The sequence below is a fragment of the Ooceraea biroi genome, chromosome 13, assembly GCF_003672135.1.
Source record: "Ooceraea biroi isolate clonal line C1 chromosome 13, Obir_v5.4, whole genome shotgun sequence".
Lineage (NCBI taxonomy): Eukaryota > Metazoa > Arthropoda > Insecta > Hymenoptera > Formicidae > Ooceraea > Ooceraea biroi.
The window spans coordinates 2,737,907-2,759,562 of record NC_039518.1 but is presented as its reverse complement, the minus strand read 5'-3'; the positions used below and the strand labels follow the sequence as shown (position 1 = coordinate 2,759,562).

Below are 21,656 nucleotides of genomic sequence, written 5' to 3'. Positions count from 1 at the left end.
TTAAGTAGGTAGAGGCTTGGGTAATTGTGAAGGAGAGCTCCTTCCTCTCCGATTTCCTTCAAACTTGGTAGAAATGTATATTTTGGTCCTAAAACACGATTGCGAGAAGGAAAATCGTCGCTCTCAAGTAGAACCAAAGTTACAGCTTACTCAAATGACGGTTTCGGGGTTAGGAAATCTGTCATACCGGCAGTCTACGGGCGTAGCGCACACTGACCAAGCATGCGCGGTGTTGGTAATTGTGAAGGAGAGCTCCTTCCTCTCCGATTTCCTTCAAACTTGGTAGAAATGTATATTTTGGTCCTAAAACACGATTGCGAGAAGGAAAATCGTCGCTCTCAAGTAGAACCAAAGTTATAGCTTACTCAAATGACGGTTTCGGGGTTAGGAAATCTGTCATACCGGCAGTCTACGGGCGTAGCGCACTGACCAAGCATGCGCGGTGTTTTTTCACACGCTTTTTATGCTTATTGTGTTCATAGTATACTTTATAGCAGCGAAATGTAAGATTACTTGTGTTAAGGCGATCCTGGAGTCGTCTGTATTACCGGCGGAATCGGTGATTTTCCTGCATTAATTTCCAAATTGCTATTACACTTCGGACACTGTATTTCTTTGTTTATTAAATGATGCTCATTGGCAAATAAAAAGATAATTTGGTAATTATAGTTAAATACACGGTATTCTCTGCTTTAACCAAAATCAAACAGTTAAATAGAAATTATTCTCTACTTTAATCGAAAGTAAAAACTGCGAAAGACCTAACCCAACCCAACCGCGTTTTTTATTTAAAATCGGGAAGGTCGTCTGTAGTAAACTTAATTACCAAATTATCTTTTTATTTGCCAATGAGCATCATTTAATAAACAAAGAAATACAGTGTCCGAAGTGTAATAGCAATTTGGAAATTAACACAAGTAATCTTACATTTCGCTGCTATAAAGTATACTATGAACAAAATAAGCATAAAAAGCGTGTGAAAAAACACTGCGCATGCTTGGTCAGTGTGCGCTACGCCCGTAGATTGCCGGTGTGACAGATTTCCTAACCTCGAAACTGTCACTTTTCAGCACGTAATAACTTTTTTTCTACTTGAGAGCGACGATTTTCCTTCTCGCAATCGTGTTTTAGGACCAAAATATACATTTCTACCAAGTTTGAAGGAAATCGGAGAGGAAGGCGCTCTCCTTCACAATTACCCGGCAACGGCATCTTGGATCATTTTCGATCAGAATGCGGCCATTTTGTCTGGTTGACGCCCAACCAGAGAACTCTGCGGGGCGTTCGGTAAAAAAGGTATCGCCGCTCACGAAGAGGTGGAGCGGACTGAGTGGAATAAAAAATCTGTATTCAATTCCACCATTTTGCGAACAAACACGTACAATTTTTTGTTATTAAATAAAGAAAAGTAGCAAATAAACGCGGAGTGTTCTACGCACAGCAACGGCCGTATTGTCTAATAACGAGCAACATACGACAAAAGAACAGCCGCTGGCATAATACGATTTTTATAATATTTTCTAATAGGCCATTGATATTTATTATCGGACTATTTGAAAGAAAAAAAAGGATAGAAAATATTTGTAGCATTCGCAGTGCTAACTGGACTAGTCTAGGACTAGCAGTATCTCTATTTGAGCAATCTTTTTCCCGCTCTCCCTATTGGCTGCGACGTCAATGCAGTAACCAATGGAAATGAAGAATGTGGTTACAACAGGAAGCCATCAAGTTGCCAGGGCCGAGGTTCTGCAACTCGTTATCGATAATTTTCGATATCATTAACTAGCGATAGCCAATGGCAAGGACGACCTTGGAGAAAAGCGTGGCTCTCATAGGTTGTCGCTAGTTAACGATACCGAAAATAATCGATATCGAAGTTACAGGATTTCAGCCCAGAATTGAATAAATCCCAGCACTGTCTAGTGTATATCCCGTCAAATAAGCAAATACGCTCCCCTATGAGCGAAAAATTTTCTGTTGATACTCGTTGACAAAAACATACTCCGTGAACTCCGCCGCTATCTCACGCGAATGTTGAGCGCAATAAAACGCAAGATAACACGGGTAACATAGACGTGTCAAATGATAATCGGTGGAAAAGAAATGCATGTCCTAAATTATGACTTCGATGGAGATTAAGAATGCCCTCGCGTTATCTGCGTCGATCTGTACAATTTTACAATTCCTAGCCGGAATGTGAGTACGATATAAATATATATAATTTTTTTCTGTGCAGCTGTCAAACCGTGATTAACCCCTTGCGATAACATTTAATGGGGGTCGCGAAGATCAATTATAATCTATAACATATTCTAATTATTGGGTTGGCCAAAAAGTAATTGCGTTTTTTTCCAATAGATGGACATACATATCTTGAAATGTAACTAACTTCATTCTAAACCGCAAATTCATTATGTAGGTTAACAACTCACAGTTCCAGCTTGTTTTACAAAAAGAAAGTACACGATTTCGTTAACAATTGTTTGTTTGCCGTCGATTTCAAAATGGAAAATCAAAAAGAACATTTTCCTCATATTTTGTTTTATTACTTCCGAAAAGGGAAAAACGCTGTGCAAGCTCATAAAAAGTTATCTGATGTATATGGCGAAGATGCTTTAAAACTGCGGCAGTGTCAAATTGGTTTACTAAATTTCGATCTGGAGATTTTAATGTGAAAGATGCACCACGCTCAGGAAGGCCAATCGAAATTGATGATGACAAAATAAAGGCACTGATCGATTCCAATCGGCGTTTAACGACCTGAGAGATTGCTGAGAATCTTAACATATCGAAATCGAGTGTTGAAAACCATTCAAAACGACTTGGATACATTAGTAAGCTCGATATTTGGGTACCACATGAGCTCAAAGAAATTCATCTCACTGAGCGTATTGACATCTGCGATTCTCTTTTGAAACGTGAGGAAAATGATCCATTTTTGAAACGGATGATAACAGGCGACGAAAAATCGATCGTCTACAACAACGTCAAACGAAAAAGATGGTGGAGCAAGCGTGATGAACCTGCTGAAAGCACTTGAAAAGCAGATATTCACCAAAGAAAGATTATGTTGTCAGTCTGGTGAGACTGTGTATTTTGAGCTGCTTGCAAGGAATCAAACCATTCATTCAGACGTATACTGTCGTCACTGGATAAATTAAATGATGCCATCAAACAGAAACGTCGAGAATTGGTGAATCGCAAAGGTGTTGCGTTTCACCATGATAACGCTAGACCACATATAAGTTTGGTCACTCGTGAAAAATTGTTGCAGCTTGAATGGGATGTGTTACCACATCCACCATATTCGCCAGACCTGGCACCATCAGATTACCATTCGTTTCGTTCTTTGCAAAACGCCTTGAATGGTAAAACCTTTACTGCGATGAGGATATCAAATCGTTGTTGGAATTGTTTTTTGCTGAAAAAGATAAGAACTTTTTTGAGCGCGGAATCATGAAGTTGCCTGAAAAATGGCAAAAGATAATCAAACAAAATGGACAATATATTGTTTCATAAAGTTTTTGTTTCCCATGAAACATTCGCCTTTTATTTATATAAAAAAAAACGCAATTACTTTTTGGCCAACCCAATATATGGCGAAGATGCTTTAAAACTGCGGCAGTGTCAAAATTGGTGTACTAAATTTCGATCTGGAGATTTTAATGTGAAAGATGCACCACGCTCAGGAAGGCCAATCGAAATTGATGATGACAAAATAAAGGCACTGATCGATTCCAATCGGCGTTTAACGACCTGAGAGATTGCTGAGAATCTTACATATCGAAATCGAGTGTTGAAAACATTTAAACGACTTGGATACATTAGTAAGCTCGATATTTGGGTACCACATGAGCTGAAAGAACTTCATCTCACTGAGCGTATTGACATCTGCGATTCTCTTTTGAAACGTGAGGAAAATGATCGATTTTTGAAACGGATGATAACAGGCGACGAAAAATCGATCGTATACAACAACGTCAAACGAAAAAGATGGTGGAGCAAGCGTGATGAACCTGCTGAAAGCACTTGAAAAGCAGATATTCACCAAAGAAAGATTATGCTGTCAGTCTGGTGGGACTGTGTATTTTGAGCTGCTTGCAAGGAATCAAACATTCATTCAGACGTATACTGTCGTCAACTGGATAAATTAAATGATGCCATCAAACAGAAACGTCGAGAATTGGTGAATCGCAAAGGTGTTGTGTTTCACCATGATAACGCTAGACCACATATAAGTTTGGTCACTCGTGAAAATTGTTGCAGCTTGAATGGATGTGTTACCACATCCACCATATCGCCAGACCTGGCACCATCAGATTACCATTCGTTTCGTTCTTTGCAAAACGCCTTGAATGGTAAAACCTTTACTGCCGATGAGGATATCAATCGTTGTTGGAATTGTTTTTTGCTGAAAAAGATAAGAATTTTTGAGCGCGGATCATGAAGTTGCCTGAAAAATGGCAAAAGATAATCAAACAAATGGACAATATATTGTTTCATAAAGTTTTTGTTTCCATGAACATTCGCCTTTATTTATATAAAAAAAACGCAATTACTTGAAATATATCGGATGCTAAATGCGAGTGTCAATTGGTGTACTATGTGAAAGATGCACCACGCTCAGGAAGGCCAATCGAAATTGATGATGACAAAATAAAGGCACTGATCGATTCCAATCGGCGTTTAACGACCTGAGAGATTGCTGACAATCTTAACATATCGAAATCGAGTGTTGAAAACCATTTGAAACGACTTGGATACATTAGTAAGCTCGATATTTGGGTACGACATGAGCTGAAAGAAATTCATCTCACTGAGCGTATTGACATCTGCGATTCTCTTTTGAAACGTGAGGAAAATGATCGATTTTTGAAACGTATGATAACAGGCGACGAAAAATCGATCGTCTACAACAACGTCAAACGAAAAAGATGGTGGAGCAAGCGTGATGAACCTGCTGAAAGCACTTGAAAAGCAGATATTCACCAAAGAAAGATTATGCTGTCAGTCTGGTGGGACTGTGTATTTTGAGCTGCTTGCAAGGAATCAAACCATTCATTCAGACGTATACTGCCGTCAACTGGATAAATTAAATGATGCCATCAAACAGAAACGTCGAGAAATGGTGAATCGCAAAGGTGTTGTGTTTCACCATGATAACGCTAGACCACATATAAGTTTGGTCACTCGTGAAAAATTGTTGCAGCTTGAATGGGATGTGTTACCACATCCACCATATTCGCCAGACCTGGCACCATCAGATTACCATTCGTTTCGTTCTTTGCAAAACGCCTTGAATGGTAAAACCTTTACTGCCGATGAGGATATCAAATCGTTGTTGGAATTGTTTTTTGCTGAAAAAGATAAGAACTTTTTTGAGCGCGGAATCATGAAGTTGCCTGAAAAATGGCAAAAGATAATCAAACAAAATGGACAATATATTGTTTCATAAAGTTTTTGTTTCCCATGAAACATTCGCCTTTTATTTATATAAAAAAAAACGCAATTACTTTTTGGCCAACCCAATATATGGCGAAGATGCTTTAAAACTGCGGCAGTGTCAAAATTGGTGTACTAAATTTCGATCTGGAGATTTTAATGTGAAAGATGCACCACGCTCAGGAAGGCCAATCGAAATTGATGATGACAAAATAAAGGCACTGATCGATTCCAATCGGCGTTTAACGACCTGAGAGATTGCTGAGAATCTTAACATATCGAAATCGAGTGTTGAAAACCATTTGAAACGACTTGGATACATTAGTAAGCTCGATATTTGGGTACCACATGAGCTGAAAGAACTTCATCTCACTGAGCGTATTGACATCTGCGATTCTCTTTTGAAACGTGAGGAAAATGATCGATTTTTGAAACGGATGATAACAGGCGACGAAAAATCGATCGTATACAACAACGTCAAACGAAAAAGATGGTGGAGCAAGCGTGATGAACCTGCTGAAAGCACTTGAAAAGCAGATATTCACCAAAGAAAGATTATGCTGTCAGTCTGGTGGGACTGTGTATTTTGAGCTGCTTGCAAGGAATCAAACCATTCATTCAGACGTATACTGTCGTCAACTGGATAAATTAAATGATGCCATCAAACAGAAACGTCGAGAATTGGTGAATCGCAAAGGTGTTGTGTTTCACCATGATAACGCTAGACCACATATAAGTTTGGTCACTCGTGAAAAATTGTTGCAGCTTGAATGGGATGTGTTACCACATCCACCATATTCGCCAGACCTGGCACCATCAGATTACCATTCGTTTCGTTCTTTGCAAAACGCCTTGAATGGTAAAACCTTTACTGCCGATGAGGATATCAAATCGTTGTTGGAATTGTTTTTTGCTGAAAAAGATAAGAACTTTTTTGAGCGCGGAATGATGAAGTTGCCTGAAAAATGGCAAAAGATAATCAAACAAAATGGACAATATATTGTTTCATAAAGTTTTTGTTTCCCATGAAACATTCGCCTTTTATTTATATAAAAAAAAACGCAATTACTTTTTGGTCAACCCAATATATGGCGAAGATGCTTTAAAACTGCGGCAGTGTCAAAATTGGTGTACTAAATTTCGATCTGGAGATTTTAATGTGAAAGATGCACCACGCTCAGGAAGGCCAATCGAAATTGATGATGACAAAATAAAGGCACTGATCGATTCCAATCGGCGTTTAACGACCTGAGAGATTGCTGAGAATCTTAGCATATCGAAATCGAGTGTTGAAAACTATTCAAAACGACTTGGATACATTAGTAAGCTCGATATTTGGGTACCACATGAGCTGAAAGAAATTCATCTCACTGAGCGTATTGACATCTGCGATTCTCTTTTGAAACGTGAGGAAAATGATCGATTTTTGAAACGGATGATAACAGGCGACGAAAAATGGATCGTCTACAACAACGTCAAACGAAAAAGATGGTGGAGCAAGCGTGATGAACCTGCTGAAAGCACTTGAAAAGCAGATATTCACCAAAGAAAGATTATGCTGTCAGTCTGGTGGGACTGTGTATTTTGAGCTGCTTGCAAGGAATCAAACCATTCATTCAGACGTATACTGTCGTCAACTGGATAAATTAAACGATGCCATTAAACAGAAACGTCGAGAATTGGTGAATCGCAAAGGCGTTGTGTTTCACCATGATAACGCTAGACCACGTACAAGTTTGGTCACTCGTGAAAAATTGTTGCAGCTTGGATGGGACGTGTTACCACATCCACCATATTCGCCAGACCTGGCACCATCAGATTACCATTCGTTTCGTTCTTTGCAAAACGCCTTGAATGGTAAAACCTTTACTGCTGATGAGGATATCAAATCGTTGTTGGAATTGTTTTTTGCTGAAAAAGATAAGAACTTTTTTGAGCGCGGAATCATGAAGTTGCCTGAAAAATGGCAAAAGATAATCAAACAAAATGGACAATATATTGTTTCATAAAGTTTTTTTTCCCATGAAAAATTCGCCTTTTATTTATATAAAAAAACGCAATTAATTTTTGGCCAACCCAATAGATACCGGAACTGTCTAATTATGACTAACTATGTACATGAAAAGAGTTTATTTATCTTGATGTTTTCACTTATCTCGTAAAATGCATAATATCTGCAGAATATGTTTCCAATGCAAGGTTCAATATCTTATCGCCTCGCGTTTCTCTCAAAAATCACGAGCCATCTATGAATCTGTTTCATATTACTATATTAAATTTTATTAATGTAATTTTATTATTAATATATTAAATAAAATTTAAAACCTTTACAGATTGGTATGTAAGAAATATATCAGAAATGGTACAACCGGTGACAGCTCCGGCTTAGCCTTTGTCACATGTTTCATGTCGTATGTATTGTAATAAAATGATACAATCATGTACGATGATTGTAAGTGGTGACTCAAACTTGAAGCTTGATATTTTTATTATTGCAGCTGCAGCTTATGGTTAATATATGGAGGACTCATTAAGGATTTGTTCATCGTATCTGTAAATATTTTTGGAACAGTCTTACAAATATGCTACGTGCTCATTTACATCTTGTACAGCGTGAAAAAATCGACCACTATCAAGCAATTCGTAGCAGCGGACTTCTTCGTTTTGCTCATGTATCTTTATAGCATTTACCAAGAGGACAAGACCCTAGCCGCAAAGCATGTGGGGTTTCTCAGCTGCAGCCTGACCGTACTGTTCTTCGCATCGCCACTGATCCTACTTGTAAGTAAAAATAAGATTTCACTCGTGCTTCAAATCTAATTAAATCTAATTAAACAGATGATAAAGAGTAGTAATTTTTTTTAGTGAAAATACGTTTAATGTAACGCACTCATTTGTAACACATTCCTTACAGACACACGTGATAAGAGTAAAAAGCGCAGACAGTTTACCGTTTCCAGTGATAGTGGCTTCGATGGTAGTATCGTGCCAGTGGTTCGCGTACGGATGCCTGCTTGGCGACCAGTTTATACAAATACCAAACTTCATGGGCTGCGTTTTATCGGCTTTTCAACTCTCCCTGTTTCTGATTTACCCGAGCAAACGAACGGATCAAGCCTATTTTATATAAAAATTATCATGCGTTTTGTATTATAATTAAATTGTAATTACAGTTTCCGCTCTGTGCAAAATAACATTGATGTTAATGTTGTAACAAATATTATACTAGTGGTATAAAAATACTGATTTACATAATTTACGGTTTTCCTTTTTTTATTCGCAAAATATATTCAAATATGTAGTTTGAATGAGCCGCGTGGTGGGGCCAAAATGGCGGATGATCATGGTACCTTATATAGCTAGTGACTTTAGTCGTCTGGCAGCGCTGCTGCTAGCCGCCTCTGATTGGTAGTTTGTCCGCGGCCATCTGCTCGACGCCAATAGCCGCTACACTTCAAAACTGTTGTATTGTATAATTATAGGTTATTGAACATAATTATATACTGATCGCCACCTTTTACATGTTTCGTGATATAACAGTTTACGTCAGTCATTGATTAAAATGTCGTCTTGTGAGGTTATGATTACAAACCGGCTAGTTTTCTACATAGCCTCATGCAAAATGATTGCATAATTATACAGGTTTAGATTTAATATAATTACATATCTGAAATCTGGTTTTTATTTAACCAAGTTAACCATGTTAGGGAAGTACTATCTCGTACTAATTTGACATTGCCAGATTACAGTGATGATTATCACGCGGATACCGTGCAAATATGTTTTATGATAATTACAAAATTATTAAAGAGAAATTATGTATTGTCTATTTCATGTGAGCGTACACACGTATACCTTATGCTCGAATAAAGAGAGGTCTGAATCCACATAATAATAATGACATTACACAAATATCTTATTCGTAATATCTACGTAAGAAATTGCACAGTCTACACTCCAGTCTTGTTAAGACAGTACGTCACAAAAGCTACAAAGCATCCCACAGCGAGAATAATCGGTCAGAATAATTATTTACATATTAAGCAGGAGAACATCCAACAACTACTCTAAAATGTGGCATTTGTACATTTTTAGTTATCGGAGACGAGATACTAAAGGCACAAGTGAAGGATACAAATTCCTATTACATGTGTAATCTACTCTACAAATGTGGTATTAGAGTAAAAAAGGTAAGCAAGTAATGCTGATATTTTTAAATAAATTTTAATATTAATTTTTGTAGTAACATGCAGAGCAATTCGTTTACAGATCTCCATCATAAGCGACGATGTGGAAGAAATCTCAAAGGAAATTAAAAATGCTCGCGATAAGTACACTTATGTTATAACCTGTGGTGGAATTGGACCAACGCATGACGATGTCACGTACGAAGGTCAGTATTTATTATATCAAATTTTTATATTTATATTTATAACTATATTTCGTTCTTATATCCAATTAAAAGTAACAATCAAGTACTGTTTAACGTGTTTGTAATGTTTGATCGCAGGCCTTGCCAAAGCTTTCGGTGATACGTTACATTACCACCCCAAACTGGTAGACATAATAAAAAATAAATTTAACATCATCGATACTTCATCTCCCGCTTACAAGATGGCTCAGATCCCCCGAAAGGCATCGTTGAAGTTCGGACTGAACCCAAACACGGGCGAGCCGAGTGCTTATCCGTATATAGCGCTAGAAAATGTGTACGTTTTTCCTGGCTCACCTGTGTTTTTCGAGAGGATCTTTCAGAGTTTGTACAAGGTGAGCGTCTGCGAGGAAACTGTCGCTAGAAATCTGTAGTCGCGTTCCCCCGCAGGACTTACTCTCTACAAACAGACGATTTGTAAAGGAGGAGTTGTTTATTAATACAACGGAAGAGACGTACGCGAACGCTTTATCAACTGTGGCCAAGGAATTTCCCAGTGTTTCCTTTGGCTCCTACCCAGTGAGCAATTGCAGGTAATACAGAGTAGAAATTCAAGTTACAGGCATGAGGCGTCGTTCAAATTTTTCGTTCTCACATTTTTCATTTCTTTCTTTCTTTATTCCTTCTCTCTGATTCACGATTGTTTTTAGTAAGCATGTGTTTTGCTTGGAAAAACTAATAATAAGAAAACGATATATGTGTATAGGTACTTTAAAACGTTTATAACTATAGAGAGTGACAATGAGAGCGACACCGGCAAAGCGAAACGAAGGTTTCGCGAATTAAGCCCGGCAGACATTTTTGTAAGCTACGACCGGACGCCGCACGTAGACTGTGTCACCAAGTACAACGACTTTCTTCGGAACCGCGCACGTCGATCGGTCTACGAACGGACGCTCGAGGAGCTCAGGTGAAGACGTTGCATTTCAGATCGAAAAATGTTGCACGCTAATTTTTTTCCGTTCCGTGCATTTAGGCGACTCTATCGGAATCCCGAGTACGTTTCGATACGTATTGACGGCGGCGTGGAATCGAGCATCGTCGTCCATCTCGCTCATATATGTAGAGCCCAGTCGCGGTCGGGCGGCAAGCCGCAGGCGATTTACTTCAAGCAGAAAGAGGCGGCGCTCGAGACGGAGGAGTTCATCAAGGAGATGGTTGACAAGTAATGCAGAGTGATCCAGTCTCTTTATTCAAAAACCCATCATTTAAAATTAAAATTAAAAATTAAAAATCTATCATTTTGAATTGCTGCCACGTAATGGCCGCGATATCGGCGACAGAAATTTTTAAAAATTGGATTATGTATTTGTTAGATACAATTTGGCAGTGTCTACGGTAGATGCGACGTCTGAAGGGATGACGAAATTATCGTCCAGCGTGCAGTCGCACTTACGGACATTACTAATCGGGAGGGTCGGAAAAGAAATCGATCATAATTCATGCGCCACGAGTAACGTGTCGGGATTACAGATCGATAATCCGTTGCGTGATTGGACGGACGAGGACGCATGGACATTTGCCTCGTCACTGTGTCTGCCGTATAGCTCTGAACTGTCTGAAGAAAAATGGTAAGGAGGCATTACACGTTCTGAACGACGCACAGTGGGGCCAAATCCCGAAAAGCTGGTCAAAATATGAAAGCGTTCAATTTGCACGAAACTTTGTATCTAAGGGTTTTAGAGGTCGCCGATTACGAATCCGAAGTCAAAATTGCAATAATATGATGGCTCCAATATGGCCGACGTATAGTTCAAAAATTTTTTAGAACTTAAAAAGTACTGTTAAACTTAGAACAATATAAACAATGCTCTACCGTTATATTTCAATATATATAACATTAATATATATTTTTCTTTCATAATATGCTTCGATATATATTATAACTAAAAAACCTTAGGTAACCAAAGGTAAAAAAAGTACGCCAAGTACATAAAAAGTCCCACCTTTTACGCAACAAACAGTTTAAAAAAACTATTTATAAAATTCAAAATAAATATGAAATCAATAGTTAACCAATCAAGTACCTCGAAGCAATTCAGTTTGAGTATTTTACCCAAACGTTTTCTATGCATACTCTCTTATCGCATGACGACATTGAAGTACTTGGCGTGTCAGGGTCATGTATTCTTATAAATTTGTACAGTATCTTGATAAGGTTCTGTATTTTGTATCTTGATGATTTTCAATAATGACTCGCAAATGATTGTACGTCTCTTATAGGTAGAACAGTACGTTTTAATGCGATTCTTATTAGAAAAACGTGCGCGAAACCCGGAGTGGCACCTGGTGGCAGCTGGTTTTTGTTTTTCTTATTAAATAATAGTATAAACTATAATCTCAAATAAGTTTCGTTGCAGAACTCTGCGGAACTCATACCTTTTTCTTTACATTAAAAAAATTTTTACATGCAATTTTACATTCAATTTCACTACAAATATTTGTAAATTGTTATTTTGTATATTGATTGTGTAATAGATGTTAATATTCTACTTACTACTAGCAAAAGATTCCATTTTGCAGATTAAAAATTGGTTAATTTTACGAATTTTGACGTCCTCCTAAACAGATCAGTATTTGTGCGCGCTAGATGTTGTTTGTGCGAAGGTCGACTTAGTAGTGGATCATACACGGTCGACTCCTCTTAACTGTGTTATTTGACATTTGACTTATCAGTCTATCGAACCTAATACTTAAAATTCCCGAAATAGAAACTTTATTTTTCGACTTTTGGCCAGCTTTTCGGGATTTGGCCCCACTGTGCGACGGTAAGAATGAAATCGCGCGAGTGACGCACGATAGCTCGTCACCTTTTTCGACTTACGTTATAAATTTAATTGTTATAATATAATGTGAAGTGCATTATCGTGACACAAGGAGCGTGGAGCACGCGTATTTAAGGAAGACGACAACGGCGATGCAATAAAACGCGCGTTCGATAGACGCGCTTCAATGAAACTCGCAATCGATATTCACTGGCGCAGAAGCGTCGCGTGAATCGTAGAGCGTTGCGGTGTCATCGCGATACCGAGATCTGAATCGCGCAGATCTGAAAATACTTGCAATCTGAGTATTGTTTAATATTCGCAGAGATAAGGACGCGCGCGCGCGCTCATTCGCGCAGCAGCACGACAGCAGCATACACAGCAACTCATTGTTGCTATTGTCTATACGCGCTTTTAATATGTCCGCTCAACCATCCGAGTAGCGAAACTGGAATGTGCATAGAAGAGAGAAAGGGAGAGCGAGCGAGGGGTGTTAGAGGGGAGAGGGAGGCAGTGGGACCACGGGAGGCGAGACCAAGGTACCCTGCGAGAGTGGGGGCGGACTACAAGCTCGTATTACACATTTTTCAGCCGAGGAAAAGCCGGCTGGCCGGAGAGAGAAATATTCTCGCCGCCTCTTTCTGTGCTCCTTCACCCCCTTCGCCCGTCCTGTCCCTTCCGCTCCCTTCCCTCCCGCTCGTTCTATTCTTTTGAAATTTCATTCCGAGTTAAAGTATTCCCACTTTTATCTCCCTTGGAACTTTAAAATGAGATCGAGTCGCGCAACGTCAACGTGCCTTACTGATGTTTCCTATCGCCGCACTGTCTCTCGCGACTCCGTCGTCCATCCGCACTTTTATCCAAGTCTACACCCCGCCCGCCCTCCCCGCCCCTCTCGCGCGTGCCGTAATGAAAATGAAAAATTCTTCATTTCTCGTAGGGAACGTGTTCGTTCGAACACGCGTGACGCGCTCGCACTCACGCACACTCAAACGTGAGACAGAAGGATGAACCGGATACTGGAGACGGAACGAAACGAAACGAAACGAACGTATATTTCCAGAACAAATATTTACGCGCGAGAGATATAAAAAGAGCGAAAATGTGTTTTCTGTTTGATTTGCGACTGTATTTTTCTTTCCGGTCCAATGCCCCCCTGCCCCTCTCTCTCTTCCTCCCCCTCCCTCCCGCCCCCCGCTTTCCCCTCTCACCCTCGCCGCCATCACTCAGGCAACCACCCAACCACTCACTTACTCTCGACTAGTTCTCCCCCCCCCCCTCCCCTCCGCGCGCCTCCTCCCGCGGATCCTCCGCGCTCGCGCTCGCGCCCGTGGGCGGACAGAAGAGTAAAGGGGGAGGGACAATCCTGCGGGCATAGGTTACAGACGTATATAGGGTGGGCCGAAATATATCGAATTGATATTTAGCGCGACGGAGGAGCACAATGGGGAAGGAGGAGGAGAGGTGCAGGTCGATGCTCCTCACGCACCGAGCGAGTGCAAGAGCAATTCGTTTTTTTTTCTGCGTCAATTCGTCATCCTCGGCTCGGCTTGCGTCGCTTGTCGCGTGTCTTGCACGTTCCTCGCAACTTACTTTCGGCGAGGATCCTGGAGGATTCTCAGAATAGACGAGAAGGAACTTTGTTGACTAACGGACCACGTACCGGTATAAAAATGGTCACACCTGTGCGCGATTGAAAGATATACTCGTATCAAAGTTAACATTTATAATTATTTTAGTGCAGCCAGATCTATTTTTTATTAGCCATCTGGATTAATGAGAAAACTTTTTCCAAAATTTTCCACACACGTGTGCAAGGAATTTTCTCCGTGGCAATTGCTCCCCCGACACACGGTTTTTTCTCGGGCAAAAATTTTGCGGACAAATCTCATCGCAAATTACGCTCGCGGAACGGTCGCGTGCATCCCCGATTCTCGAGGATAACGCACGAGGAGCGGTAGAAGGGAAGGAGCCTCGACGCGTGCGCGCTCACGCTGTGCGTCCGATATCTCGAGCGCTATTTACGACATTTCGGTGTTTCAGTATTTTTCGCCGGGATATACCGCCGGCGTGCTGATCACGACTGATCCCGGTGAATAAGCTTTCCTGCGCGATATACGGAGAAACGTATACGGACACACTCTTTCACGTACCTACTCGGGGAGTTTAGATTTCATAAATTCCGTGATACGCGCGCGCCGTATTGGCTATCTATCAAAAGTTTATCTAGTCGTACATCTCACGGCGTACACATATATATGTCGCGGTGAAAAATGTGGACGTACATCCGGCTACGTACAATGACGGATCGCCAGACGGGAAGAAAATTATGAGTCCTTTCCCTGGACCCTGTTTATTGCGCGTCGCTCGTGAATCGCGTCATTCACGTCGATTCAATTATGTCGACGACAATCTTTCGGGAAGATTCACGTTATGAAAATGATCGTCATTGATCGACATGTCGTAATTTGTAATTGACTTGCTTAGCGATTTATATATTCAATAATAACATTCTGTTTCAGATTGCAACCAGATTGGTCAACCGAGCTTCGCTCGGTCGTAACGATCTGTGAAGTCGTCCAATAATTGGCAAGGATAATGTACTGTCGAAGGAAAAATACCTCAGAATATATACTTTAACGAATCAAACAATTTCCTAAGTTGTTTAGGTAGTATTACAAGTTCTTATTATCTGCCTGAGTCGATCCCACGAGTTGCTCTTTTACGGAAAACGCGGAGATATTTGTATAAACTTTTGTATAAAACATGTTTTCATATATCTTATATTTTCAAAGATATTCGCTAAAAATGAAAAAATTCATTATCTTCGAGGGGCTGTTTCAACCCCTAAACGTTGAGATACGCAGCTAAACAAAATAGGGGTCTAATATTTTTCGATGCTCTACAACATATCCAAAGTCCGTCAAAATCGGTGAGGGACAGTTGTGTTAAGGGGGGAGCCTGCTTTAGAACGTTGAAAATAAGGTATAATTTTACGAATTTTTTTTGGAGAAACTATACAGCGGATCATTATAAAACTTTGATGCATTTATTAGTACATGTTTAAAGATAAAAAAATTATTTTTTGATTTGAATATATCGTCTGTAGAGGTCGTCCTGGAGGCATCTTAGTGCAGCCGGCATTGTAAATTGGTGAGCATTCTCCTGCCTCCAAATTTCATCCAAATTGAAAAATTGAAATATTTTCTCGTTATTTATGAATTCCCATCGTCGATGAACCTTTAATATTCATAAAAACATTAAGTTACACAATTATTTTTGCATGAAAAAGTTCAAAAACTTTGCCTAAAAATCGTACTTTTGTGTTCTAAGCTCCACCATTTTGGCACTTTTCAACTTTCTTCTTCTCTCTTTGGTTCATCGACGATGAGAATTCATAAATAACGAGAACATATTTCAATTTTTCAGTTTAGACGAAATTTGGAGGCAGGAGAATGCTCACCAATTTGCAATGCCGGCGACGCGGCTGCACTAAGATGCCTCCAGGACGACCTCTACAAGCGATATATTCAAATAAAAAAATAATTTTTTTATCTTTAAACATGTACTAATAAATGCATTGTAAATTGGTGAGCATTCTCCTGCCTTCAAATTTCATCCAAACTGAAAAATTGAAATATTTTCTCGTTATTTATGAATTCCCATCGTCGATGAACCTTTAATATTCATAAAAACATTAAGTTAAACAATTATTTTTGCATGAAAAAGTTCAAAAACTTTGCCTAAAAATCGTACTTTTGTGTTCTAAGCTCCACCATTTTGGCACTTTTCAACTTTTTTCTTCTCTCTTTGGTTCATCGACGATGGGAATTCATAAATAACGAGAACATATTTCAATTTTTCAGTTTAGACGAAATTTGGAGGCAGGAGAATGCTCACCAATTTGCAATGCCGGCGACGCGGCTGCACTAAGATGCCTCCAGGACGACCTCTACAAGCGATATATTCAAATCAAAAAATAATTTTTTTATCTTTAAACATGTACTAATAAATGCATTGTAAATTGGTGAGCATTCTCCTGCCTTCAAATTTCATCCAAACTGAAAAATTGAAATATTTTCTCGTTATTTATGAATTCCCATCGTCGATGAACCTTTAATATTCATAGAAACATTAAGTTAAACTATTATTTTTGCATGAAAAAGTTCAAAAACTTTGCCTAAAAATCGTACTTTTGTGTTCTAAGCTCCACCATTTTGGCACTTTTCAACTTTTTTCTTCTCTCTTTGGTTCATCGACGATGGGAATTCATAAATAACGAGAACATATTTCAATTTTTCAGTTCAGACGAAATTTGGAGGCAGGAGAATGCTCACCAATTTGCAATGCCGGCGACGCGGCTGCACTAAGATTTCTCCAGGACGACCTCTACAAGCGATATATTCAAATCAAAAAATAATTTTTTTATCTTTAAACATGTACTAATAAATGCATTGTAAATTGGTGAGCATTCTCCTGCCTCCAAATTTCATCCAAACTGAAAAATTGAAATATTTTCTCGTTATTTATGAATTCCCATCGTCGATGAACCTTTAATATTCATAAAAACATTAAGTTAAACAATTATTTTTGCATGAAAAAGTTCAAAAACTTTGCCTAAAAATCGTACTTTTGTGTTCTAAGCTCCACCATTTTGGCACTTTTCAACTTTCTTCTTCTCTCTTTGGTTCATCGACGATGGGAATTCATAAATAACGAGAACATATTTCAATTTTTCAGTTTAGACGAAATTTGGAGGCAGGAGAATGCTCACCAATTTGCAATGCCGGCGACGCGGCTGCACTAAGATGCCTCCAGGACGACCTCTACAAGCGATATATTCAAATCAAAAAATAATTTTTTTATCTTTAAACATGTACTAATAAATGCATAAAAGTTTTATAATGATCCGCTGTATAGTTTCTCCAAAAACAATTCGTAAAATATACCTTATTTTCAGCGTTCTAAAGCAGGCTCCCCCCTTAATTCCCTTGTAAGCTTTAATGTTACGAATTTCTTTTGATTGGATAATGTGTCACGCGATTGATCGACGAGAATGAATAATCCAAGTCGATCGATCGTTGCGTTAGAAACATCTGGGAGAGATCCTTGTCGCATATCATTTGACAACTTAAGGGTACTCGAGCACACGCAAACGGAATTTGCGCGCGAGCGCAGGCACTCTCGCTGGGACGGCTGGTAAGCAGCGAATGAGTGAGGGTTCAAGTAGTTGCGGTGGTCCAAGCGCGGTTTAGTCAAGTCGAAGGGTTGGCAAGCTGCTGCCGCGTGCCACGCTGTTATCGATTCCTTCCTGCCACTCTCATCCCCTACCTATGCAACCTCAAACCCACCTTCCTTCCTTCCTTCCTTCTTCATTTTAGACACGCGTTATATTGCCGTCCATCTTCGCGTAATCCAATTCTTCTCTGCGACGTTCCACGACTTCCCGTTTGCTGAACAGCTACGATCATGGTTTTCGCATTGTTACGCGAATACAGAAAGGAAACATTGTTTTCCCTCCCAATTTTATTGAAATTAGTTTCCTCGTTTCGAGGTCGATACATTGGCAATATCATTAGAAGTGCTGGAACAATTGGCAGGGTGATAGTTATAATATTTAATATTTAGTGTTATTATGAAAGGTACTTGCACCCTCTAAGAATCATGCATAGCTTACATATTAAAATGATGATTGTTCTACTTTTTACGAATATGGAAATGAGTGTACGCTCCTCTGTTTTGCACCTATGTATCATCGCCACGTTGTCAACTTGTCACGCGACATCGATCGGTCGAAAATGTCCCGTTCAGTCACGTCGAAATTTCCAATCTGGTCCGCCGATCGAAAACTACGACATTGAAGGGTAGCTTTGCCGTCTAAGAGAGCGCGGACGGTGCGAGGACTCCGGGACTTCCACGCGGCACGTCCATCCGGGGACGAAAGGAAGGAAGGAAGGAAGATACGACGTTGTCGAAGAAGGAAGCGAGAAGGAGAGAGACGTCGTGAGGGAGAGCAAAAGGAGATCCGGGTCAGGGGTGGTGGCCGCGAGTCGGCGGCGGTGAGGCGGCGGTGGTGGCGGCGGCGAGACGACGAAACGAGCGAGCGAGCGAGCGAGCGAGGTACACGACGGTGGCGACGACGACGGTCGCGTGCTGGTCGCGTGCCGGAGGCGGAGCCAAGCTCCGCCGCTCCGCGTGCCACCCCCAACCCCGGTAACCCACGATCTTCCCTGCCCCGTCGCCGCTACACCCTCCGTGTGCTCTCCCTCGTCGGTTATTGATTCCCCCGGGTAGCTACCCCCATGGGGTGCTAAAGTGGGATGAGTACGGGACGCGGTGGTAGGTAGAGATGAAGTGGTGCGTTCCGGGAAGGGTACGGAAAACAACGAGATGTCTTGAAATTGCAACAACTAGTCGTGGTGATTACTTTTTTTCAGCGTCTCCTCTCCCCTCCCCCTCCTCCCCCTCTGGTTTTCGTTTTCTGTATTTTGTCCTTTTTGTCAAGCTGTGGCCCGCGAGCGTGTACCCGTGGCAATCCTCTTTTAGCCGCGCGGACAAACGCTTCGCGCATAAGGGAAAAACTAAATATGATGTACTAGGTTTTAATATTTCATAACCCCGAGTCGATCAGCGATTTCCATCAGCACTCTCTCTCTCTTTCTCTCTCTTATGCACTCTCGTATGGTCGGTCTTTCATCAGGAATTTGCTTGTTCTTGCTCTATAATGCGATTACGAGAAAAGGATCTCTCGTCTATAGACGTAATTAACGATCTTGCTATACTGCCCATATAGACGGGAGAGAAAGTAGGAATACATAAAGTCCAGAGTCAGCTCCGGGGAGAAAGGAGTCGAATAGACATCCTACCACCGCACCGGTTATAAGAGCAGCGTTGAATCCTTGAAGCGACCTAGATTTTTCCTTCTGGACCATGGCCAGCAACGATAAAGCTATGTTACACGGAGTACGGGGAAAAGGAGAAAAAGAAAACGGCACAATGGATCATTCAATATCGTCTCGAGCTATTAAATGTTTCTTGAATAGTGAGCTCCTTTTGAACTCTAATGATATTTACGACAATATACCATATTAGTGTTATAATAAAAGCTTTTAATTAATTCACTCAAATTATATTAATACTACGATTAAATTATATTAATGCTCGTCATTACCTGATACCTTCGATGTAGAGTGTTCTATCTTAATTAATTTCTCGCGTTGCCTGGCCGACTTTCGAATGGACGAAGGAAGAAAGGGAAGATGGAGAGAAAGCAGAGAGGGAGGTCGCCTCGAAAAAGATGGGAGGAAAACGGCGAAGTAGAATACATTCAAAGAGAATTGTGCGTCGGCGGGGGGAAGGGGATGGGACGGAATTGTGAAAAGGGGTAAGCGTTATGAGAGGAAGGTCCTCGACGTGGCGAAGATTGTAGCGGGCTATGGTTGGGAAGAAAGTATCACAAGCGGGAAGAGAACAGCAGGAGGGAAGAACGAGAGGGAGGAAGAGGGATGCGAAACGCGGACAAAAGTGAACGAGGAGGAGAGCGGCGAATATGTAGAAGGGCGGAGACAGACGCAAAGAGATATATACCTAATACGAGAAGAGGAGCGGGTAAGATGGAGGAGACGGGGGTAGGTGGGTAGGTAGGTAGGTAGGTAGGTAGGTAGGTAGTTACGAGAGGGAGCGAGGTGGAAAAGAGGGTGAACTGGTGAGGGGGTCGTTGGATATGATGGTGAGGTGAGGCAAGGGAGTAGAGGAGGAGGAGGAGGAGGAGGCGCGATGGGTATACGACCGACGGAAGAATATTGCCTGCAGCTTTATGGCTCTTAGAGGACACAAACTTTTACGATTATTAATCCCTCTGTTTCCCATAGATCCGTTCACCGCTGTATTCTCTTCCAAAGTGACGTCCAACAGATTATCCACGACATGGCGCAATCTGTATGAGATGAGACTCGATGACGAAGCGAGCGGCGTATTCTATTATGGATTTGGTCCGATCGATCGAACGCACATTTCCAGCTGCCTGTTGTGACAGATCTCGATAATTCGCAAATTCTATTAGCGGAATTTGTTAGTTTGTCGTACTCCAAGTTGGCCAAAAATTCTGACAATCACGTATCACCGATGACGTATCGCCGAATGATCGATGGAGATGGAGAACTTGAATAACTCGTGTGATTACGATTTTAATAATAATGATGATGATGTATCGTCGTATGTATTATGATGAGGTAACTCGTGTCGTATCGGAGTATCGCGATTAACCAGTAGCGGTTGATTCGGAGACCGAACTTAATCGATACTTCGCGTGCGCGTGAGTGACAAAAGACTTAATCGCGTCGGTAGATTGGAGGAAGATAAAGACGCATGAAACCATCGTAAACCATAAGTGCGATCCGACCGCGGGAGTGACCGCGAAAATAATTCGAATCATCGATCGACACAATTGTTTTGCGACGCGAAAATTTTCTCGCGGAATATCATAAATAAACATAACAATGCAGCAATATTTAGACATTCATTTATATTAGGAGTGTGATTTAGTTTTGAGGGTTTTGCAACAGATGGCTGTAGTGTCAGTTTGTTCCAATAGCTGTTTCCGATAACTGTTGTTTCTTACAGTCTTGACATTATCCATGACATTTAGTAGCATTATAGCAATAGATGCAATAACAGTCGTGTTTATATCATCGTAAAAATGCAACTTCCGAAAGCTCTTTAGCATTTTTATCATGCGTTGCTTTTGTTTTTTAATCAAAAGAAAACTGCGGCTGACGGTTATAGAATTCTTGTGGAAACTTATGGTAACGCAGAATCACCATCAATTAAGACGTGTGAATACTGGTTTAGACGCTTTAAAAGTGGTGATACTGATGTGAAGGACAAAGAACACTCGGGACAACCAAGAAAGCTTGAAAATGCAAATTTGCAAGCATTATTGGACGAAAATCCAACACAATCCACTTCAGAACTTGCCAGAGCATTAAATGTTGATCGTACAACAGTTACCAAACATT

General features: G+C 40.5%; 2 protein-coding genes across 4 annotated transcripts; both read left to right on the top strand.

The window, feature by feature from the left end:
• The first annotated feature begins 1,930 nt into the window (after positions 1–1,930).
• Positions 1,931–8,697, top strand: LOC105285389 (sugar transporter SWEET1). Its single transcript, XM_011349555.3, has 4 exons — positions 1,931–2,196; positions 7,776–7,853; positions 7,941–8,223; positions 8,357–8,697. Exons 1-4 carry the CDS (start codon positions 2,120–2,122, stop codon positions 8,570–8,572), a joined length of 654 nt encoding a protein of 217 aa, XP_011347857.1. The 5' UTR covers positions 1,931–2,119; the 3' UTR covers positions 8,573–8,697.
• A 103-nt stretch (positions 8,698–8,800) lies between these two features.
• Positions 8,801–19,762, top strand: LOC105285388 (FAD synthase). 3 transcript variants are annotated; one of them, XM_011349552.3, is made up of 10 exons: positions 8,801–9,084; positions 9,185–9,460; positions 9,538–9,632; positions 9,712–9,835; positions 9,953–10,209; positions 10,265–10,407; positions 10,581–10,784; positions 10,851–11,039; positions 11,191–11,445; positions 13,580–13,668. In XM_011349552.3, the coding sequence occupies exons 2-10, from the start codon at positions 9,340–9,342 to the stop codon at positions 13,635–13,637; spliced, it is 1,446 nt and encodes a 481-aa protein (XP_011347854.2). In that variant the 5' UTR covers positions 8,801–9,084; positions 9,185–9,339; the 3' UTR covers positions 13,638–13,668. The 3 variants fall into 3 exon arrangements, with proteins under 3 accessions (XP_011347854.2, XP_011347856.2, XP_011347855.2); XM_011349554.3 differs by lacking the exon at positions 13,580–13,668 and adding an exon at positions 19,433–19,762 and having other exon boundaries at positions 8,801–9,460; XM_011349553.3 differs by lacking the exon at positions 13,580–13,668 and adding an exon at positions 15,162–15,289 and having other exon boundaries at positions 8,801–9,460.
• Positions 19,763–21,656: the final 1,894 nt, after the last annotated feature.